This window comes from Indicator indicator, chromosome 16 (assembly GCF_027791375.1).
Source record: "Indicator indicator isolate 239-I01 chromosome 16, UM_Iind_1.1, whole genome shotgun sequence".
NCBI lineage: Eukaryota > Metazoa > Chordata > Aves > Piciformes > Indicatoridae > Indicator > Indicator indicator.
In genome coordinates, this window is record NC_072025.1 from 14,993,186 (window position 1) to 15,000,841 (window position 7,656).

General features: G+C 50.5%; 1 protein-coding gene across 1 annotated transcript in view; it reads left to right on the forward strand.

The window, feature by feature from the left end:
* The first annotated feature begins 2,976 nt into the window (after window positions 1–2,976).
* Window positions 2,977–7,656, forward strand: part of ITGA11 (integrin subunit alpha 11) — a 62,936-nt gene continuing 58,256 nt past the window's right edge. Inside the window, exons 1-3 of the mRNA XM_054387737.1 lie at window positions 2,977–3,010; window positions 3,428–3,493; window positions 3,801–3,905. Of these exons, the coding sequence (XP_054243712.1) occupies window positions 2,977–3,010; window positions 3,428–3,493; window positions 3,801–3,905 (205 nt within the window). The remainder of the gene's footprint in view (window positions 3,011–3,427; window positions 3,494–3,800; window positions 3,906–7,656) is intronic.

Consider the following 7,656-nt stretch of genomic DNA (forward strand, 5'->3'; position numbering starts at 1 on the left):
GCCAGAGCCATCAAAGCACCAGCATGGGCATGACAACCACTCCAAATCCTGCTTGGAAACAGCCAGGGGAACATCTGAGGGAAGTGGGGCTCTTCAGCCTGCAGAAAAAGAGGCCGAGGGGAGACCTTCTGGCTCTCCACAACTCCTTTAAAGGAGGTTGGAGCCAGGTGGGGGGTTGGTCTCTTCTCCCTAGGAACAAACAACAGGAGAAGAGGAAATGTCCTCAGGTTGCTCCAGGGGAGCTTTAGGTTGGACGTGAGGAAGAACTTCTTCCCCCTGAGGGCTGTCAAGGTCTGGCACAGTCTACCCAGGGCAGTGGTGGAGTGCCCATCTCTGGTGGTGTTTGAAAGCTGTGCAGATGTGGTGCTGAGGGCCATGGCTTAGTGGTGGGTGCTGGGTTGATGGCTGGGCTGCATGGCCATAGAATCAGAGCATCATGCAGAGAATGCATTGGGTTGGAAGGGACCTTTGAAGGGCATCCAGTCCAACTCACCTGCAGTCAACAGGGACATCCCCAAAATATATCTTAAAGATCTGTTTGTACCAAAGTGATTCTATGAGGTGGTTTAATATTAGAAGTCTTCTTCTAATGTTGTTCTTCTCTGTAAGAAGCCCTTGCCCAGCTTCTGATAAAAGGCAGTTTGCATGAAATCCAGCACAAGCAGATGGATGCAGCATACTGAGGAGCTCTCAGCCCCTGAGAAGCAGCCCCAGGGACACTGACCAGAGCCATACCAGGCTGACAAGATGCAATGATGACAATTGGAGCCCCAAAACAAAGTCCTGTCAGGTTGAGAAAGAGACAGAGTCCAGTGGGGGAAGAAGAAGAGGCTTAATGGTTGCATGAGGTGGGTTCAGGCTTCTCTCTTGACCACTAAGCAGCAGATTGTGAGTCTTTAGGAGAGAGGCAGAAGTGCCCATCCCATGACAGAACCATGGGACATGAAACACAGGCATGATCTACAGATAATGAAGGCTAAAGCTCATCACCAAGCCTCCATGAAGCCATTATGGTTTGGATGGCTCAGTAGTTATGACTCCAAGATAACACAAGCAGTGCCCTGGCACCTCATCCATCTCCTGCTGCAGTGAAAGCCTGGTGGCTCCTGGCATGGGATTGGATTCCCCCAGCCCCTTGTTCCAGGGTCTCATGTAGACCCTGACAAGCCCCTCTATGGTGGCTCATGGGCAGAAATGCCCCTGGGAATGCTCCACTGCCATTGGCAGGGACACAAATCCAAATGCCACCAACACTTTTGTTTCAAATCAGGTTTTCCCATGCATGCTTTGACCCCTCAGTAAAGAAACAAATCATAGCCCAGACATTCAAGAGCAGAGAAGGAGGTCTCTTCCAAAAGAGGAAGGAGACCCTTCCTCACATGGGTTTCATCCCCATGAAGAGCTTAGGAAAGCATTTTTTTTTTCACTGAAAGGGTTGTCAGGCTTTGGAACAGGCTACCCAGGGAGGTGGTGGAGTCACCATCCCTGGAGGTGCTTCAAAGCTGCTGTAGGTGAGGTGCTTGGGGATATGACTTAGTGATGAACTTGGCAGAGTAGAGTTAATGGTTGGACTCCATGACCTTGAAGGCCTTTTCCAACCTAAATGGTTCTATGAGAGAGCTGAGCAGCCTGCAGAGCCATGGCCATGCTGGTCTTCACCTTTCCCTTACCAGGTGCCTATGGCAGGGTGAGGTACCATCAGCCCCATCTTCTCTCTAGGTGAATTAGCCATGCAGGGAGGGGGTCCTCCTGATTCTACCAACTGCCAGCTCTGTTTTCACCATCACCTGCTGGACATAGTGCTGGAACATCCACCTCATGACACATGCATGTTTGCACCACCGAGGAGAGACCTCATCTCGCCCAGCCCCACCAGCACAGTCCCTGGAGCAGGGCAGAGCCCTCCTCCATCCTCTTCTTGACAGCCCCTTGGAGACCCAGATCCCACAGTCAGCAGCCAAGCTCCTTGTTTTCTCCTTCTTTATGCATCTGGCTGATGGCACAAACAGCTGGAGCAGCAGAGAGAAGCTGAGCAAACAACTCCAGCTCTGCACCCACCACAGGAAACACCTTTGGGCTCTGATAAACACCGGAATGGATGCACAGCAGGCAAGCATCTTCCTGCAGAGCAGGCTGCCACCTCCCCAGCCCCTCCATCCTGCCCAGCCCAGCTGCATGACAGCACTGAGGAGAAGCTAAGAAACTCTGCTTGGCAGAAGTGGAGGTGGCTGGAGGTTGGTGTAGGTTGCAGCTCAGGTCTCATCCCGCACAGCATCCCACTGGCAGCTCTCTTCCAGCAGCCTGGTTCACTGCTTGCTCCCCAGCAGGGCTGCCAGACCATCAGAAGGCACATGAGGCATCCCGAGTGTGGCATCAGCAGGACCCCAAGACCAAAGGGTGTGTCAAGTTTGCATTAAAAAAATAACAGGTTTGGGGTTTGGTGCTGAATTCAGCATGTCCTCACCCATGGGGTTTGCTAGAGAGAAGGAATCTATGTTCCTCCATGGCATGGGATTGTTTTGGTTGAAAAAGACCTTTCAGATCATTCATTCCAATCACTAACCCAGCACTGCCAGGTCACCACCAGACCATGGCCCTCAGCACCACAGCTCCATGGCTTTGAAACCCCTCCAGGGATGGGGATTCCACCACTGCCCTGGGCAGCCTGGGACAGGTCTCATTAACCCTCAAAGGGAAGAAATTGTTCCTCATGTCCAAACTAAACCTCCCCTGAGGCAGCTTGAGACCATTTCCTCTTGTCCTGCTGTTTGTTGCTTGGGAGAAGACACCAACCCCCACCTTGCTACAACCAAAGATTGCTGATGGCAACAACCAGAGCTGATGAGATGATAGCTTTAGGGGCCAGGCTGCTGGAGCAGTGGCTGGCACTGCAGAGTGTTCTTGTCTCTATTCGACTTTTTGTGATTGTTCCATTGTTAGGAGTACATAGATGCTCTGTAAGCTCCTTATCGCACGATGTCGCATGTCGGGGATCCAGCTGCAACTGGAAGTAATTCTAAGTGCGGACCATAGGCAGATGCTAGACGCTGAGGCTCCCAGAGCTAACATGGATTGGCGCTTAGCGCATGTTTGCCATCGGCCACAGTCCCTGCTAGATGGTAGCCGATATCTGCCACACCAGGCGTATGCAGCAGCCTACACAACAAGCGACGTCTTGCAAGAGAATTCTTAAGGTTGTGGTGATTATTTGTATCAAACTCAAGATATTTTCCTGTTTCTCAGCATGACGGACTTTGCCTCGTACAAGAGCACGAGTCTCCTCTACACCATATCGACTGATGGGTAGCATTCTGACAGTAGTACCATGACATCCGAGAGCTCTCTGAGTGCATACCATCCTGTTCCCTCTCTCGCGAATCCCACTGATGCGGCCATCATGAGATAACCCTGACATGACTACGACTAGTGCGCATCTATATGACCTGTCTGATTGGAAAGGATCCTTCTTACGAGATCATCATCGCCCCCAACTGTGAGTGATCAAACGATGATGATATAGTGAGTAATTCGTAAGGATGCCTACATCTGGCCAGGCGTGAGAAGCATAAGCATGAGTCGGCGCTGCATTCTCTCTCATGCAATCCAGAGACAAGCAGGACACCTAGGCAAGATTCCTAGTTGTAGCCTAGTGCACTAGGGAAGAGCTCTACAATTGATCAGTGTCTGCGCCCATGACTACAGACGATTCCGCCAGCTCTCATATTGGAGTCTCCACACATCCCTCACAGTTCACACTGCAACCTCATGCACGCTGGATGCGTCTAATCTGACTCTTGCAGTCTACCGAAAGTCGGACGGAAACTCAGAACCTGTGCGGAAGCGCAATCGATCACTCACGCAGCGACTTGGGTTTCGGATAACCAGAGATCTGCTTTGCTCCCATAGCGGGAGGCGTCCACTATGTGTAGCATGGAGGCAGGGGGGGGGGGGGGGGGGGGGTGGATTGGGGGGAAACCTGGGCCGCGATAGTGGGCGGTGGGGGGGGGGCCGCGGGTGGAGGGAGGGGCTCATGGGCTGTAATGCTCCATAGGAGTCGCAATCAAGGTCCTTGAACTGATGCACCTTCCTCAGAGGACGGTGCGTCCAATCTCGCAACAGTCACATCGTCTACCTAGCAGATGGCTTGCCCTAAAGCAGTCACAGGTATGTCAGTTCGCCTGCTTATGATCGCTCCAGTGCGAGTCTCTAGATGGGGGTTGCCTGGGCGGTATGACCCACACACACGCCAGTCTCGCACTCGCAGCCGTCGCAGCCTTCCTCACACTCCCTCTACCGAGCCCTGTTCGGCCCCGCCACCTCCGCAGCCATCTCTCTGACAGCCTTCAGCCAGTCTCACATGGACACCGACAGCACCCATTTTCCTCCTCTCCATCACACTCCTCCTACAGTTCGCTCCCCATCAACCTCGCGAGCCCACACTTTATAACCCTGGAGTAGTGTCATTTCAACACAGCTCGCCTTAACTCTACGAGAAACACATACAACCTACCCGAGAAATTACAACCTGCGAAGTAATACCCCTCAGGGCTGGGTGAGTTTTTGACAGAGGTCAGGGTTCTGACTTCTGCTATGTGTCTATTCACACACAGGTTTTTGTTTCTTCCCTTCACTGTTATCCCAGAGAATAGGAAGCGACTGTAGTGTAGCACACCTATCGTTGATCTGTAATGACTTGTCAATAACGCTTGAAGACACAGCTAGTGATCATCCCATGCCCATATAAGTCTATGAAGACCTATCCTAACAAGAGCACACCAGGCTATGAGCATAGATCCTTGAGCATCGGTATATAGCTGGTATATCGTCAGCTCAGGCTCGACGCTTTTGTTCCAGCCATGGCAAGAGCCAAGTGCACTGTAGGATCTTCCTGGAACAGATGGTCTGAACTTGCCAAGCAAAGCCAATTTCGGTGCGTTGTAACTCATACGAGACCTACCTCGGACGCCATGAAAAGCTCTCTACGCATTTCTTGTTCACTCTGGCAAGCATCTAGCTCGGCGAAACTACATACGACAAGGCACCCCCTGACTGGACCAGGCAGGCGCCCAGCTAACGTCGTGTCCGGGAGGAATTACCAGTTGCCAAGGGGCTCCACATGTATCAGCTCGTGGCACTAGATGCCTTCCAGCATTCAAGAATTAGGACTCAACAACACGGGGGGCCCACGAGACCCATTGCGCTGCTTGAGCTCATTAGAGTTGTTCTGGAAACTGAGGAAGCGACAGTCTAGCCCCTCTCTGCCTCCTTACCTTAGCTATCGAGGCTGCTTCCGGCACTCTTGCGCACTCACGAGCGGCACCGCCTAACCTGCATTGTGTGCCTTCTACAGAGGCTCAACGCATAAAGGGGAAAAAGAGCTATAAAACAAAACACAACTGAGACAGACAGTGATAATTAAGGCGAACAAATGAGTATGAGCGAAACAAAACCAATTCTTGAGTACAATAGTATTTACACAACAGATCCGTATACAGTAGAGACCTGTGTCTGACGAAGGAGGGCCTACCAACATAAACTGCTTCTCGTTCTGCCACCAATTGAATCACGCAAGTTATCCAGATACTGCCACTGATTGCCTCTGCTGTCTGTTTTGGTTTGACCTATTCTGGAATGGCCTCCTTGGAGCACGTCTGTTCCTAACAGCTGAAACTTGTATCCATCTGGAGGAAGAGGAATCAGAATCATCCCCCTTCATCAAGTTGGATATGGAGGTTTTAAGTTTCCTCCTTCAGCTCTTTCATGCAATTCTTCATTTCTCCAGACAAAGTTTCAATGGCTGAAACCAAAGAAGTACGTGCAAGACTATCCTCCAACTGCCTCATTTGGTCAGTGAAATGGCCAACAGTGGGAGGTGCTCCACCATAATTTCTTGCCACAATCCTGCTTGCCAGAATAGTAGCATAATTAGGAGGAGCAAGCTTAATGAGCTTTTTGGCAAGGCCTGTTCCAACAGGAATTTCATCAGGATTCAGAGTCTTATGATCTCCATACATTACTTCTCTCACAGCAAACTCTCTCAGACGCTTGATTCCCTCAGCTATTGTGGTCCAAGGCTTAGGGTTCCATGGTAAATCATCTCTGCTGGGGTACCTCAGCGAGACTGCCAGTAGGAGGCGTGCCCACAGAGAAACTTTACCAATGCACTTGCCTAGATGCCTGTCTATGCCTGTATCCTTTGAGAGCATCCCCAACTGAGAGGCCGACTTGTCGCCTACCACCAATGCTGGGGCTCCCATATCAAAACACCTGGCTAGCCAAGACAGGACTGGCTCATTATCTCCTCTGATGTAATCCTTCCTCACATGTCTAATTTCCTGTCTGGGTGCATTAGCTGACTGTATGTCATCCTCCATCATCCATCATCACATCATCATCATCCTGAGGTCGCTGTCCCCATAATCCTATTGTAAATCCTCCGTTGAATTTCCTTGAGTTCAGAGGCACTACCAGCAGTTGCTAATCTACAGGTCTACATCCTGACCTACATCTCCATCATCCATCGTGGGGTCTCAAGAGGTCTGCCAGAGTTTTAAGGCTAACCTTCTCTTCCTCACCAGAAGGATCTTTCTTAACAGAGGGACCCTGATAGAAGGACCCTTATCTCCATTTGCAACCATCTCCTGCAGCAATCTGCATCGCCTCCTGCAGCTCCTTTGCGCTTTATGCTGATAGTGGCAACCAAATTCACTGGTTGAGCTTTCACCATTCACAGCAGAGTTAGCAGGGCAGCGTTGGAAGGAGTAGAGGAATTTTGAGCAGGGTTAGCAGGTAGCAGAGGGAGTCTTGAGCAGGGGATTGGCAGGAGGTGTGCTTTGAGATCCTGCAGCCACAGCTGCATCCGTCTGGGCAGCAAGAGGGAGAAGGAGGAGACTGTGCCTCGTTAATGGTGTCTGCCTGCACAGCTCATGTCTGCCTGCGCAACCATTTCCTACTGTGTAACTATGACTGGTCTGCGCAAACCATTTCTCTCTGTGTAACTATGTCTGTCTGCACAGCCATTTCTCTCTCTGCGCAACTGTGTCTGTTTTGTGTAGCCCATGTCTGCCCGTGTACCCCACTCTTGCCCCACTGTGTATAATCGAGTCCTGTCTGTGTAACTATGTCTGCCTGTGTACCCGAGTCTGTTTATCTCAGATTCTGGCACAGGTCCTGCAGCTAGCATGCTGCAGGCTCAGAGTCAAGGCTGTCGGCATCTTTCTCACAAACCTGAACTGTGATTTCCTGGTCACTGTAATCAGAACCAGAAACCAATTCCGAACCCTCTCTGAGCTTTTCTATATTTCCTCTTACATCTACGCAGGTCGGAAGAGCGAGTAGCCTTATGTCTTTCTTGACACAGTGCTATCAGTAGCCATATGATTCATTCCCAAGAAACAACAAAATTAAGGCTAGCACAAGATACCACAGGGTACCACTGGTTCCAAAGACCCTCCTGTAGTTGTAAGAGGAGTAACAAACTCAAATGTGTCGCTAGCAGATTCATAGTTGAGTTACCATATCTTCTTAGCCCAATAAGACCACAACAAATTCACCAACATTCAGTAACTTGTTCTTAACCCAAAGAAATTATATATGCCACATATCTCACAATCTTGTCTATAATGCAGAAAACGGCCCATCTGTAGACAATCATAC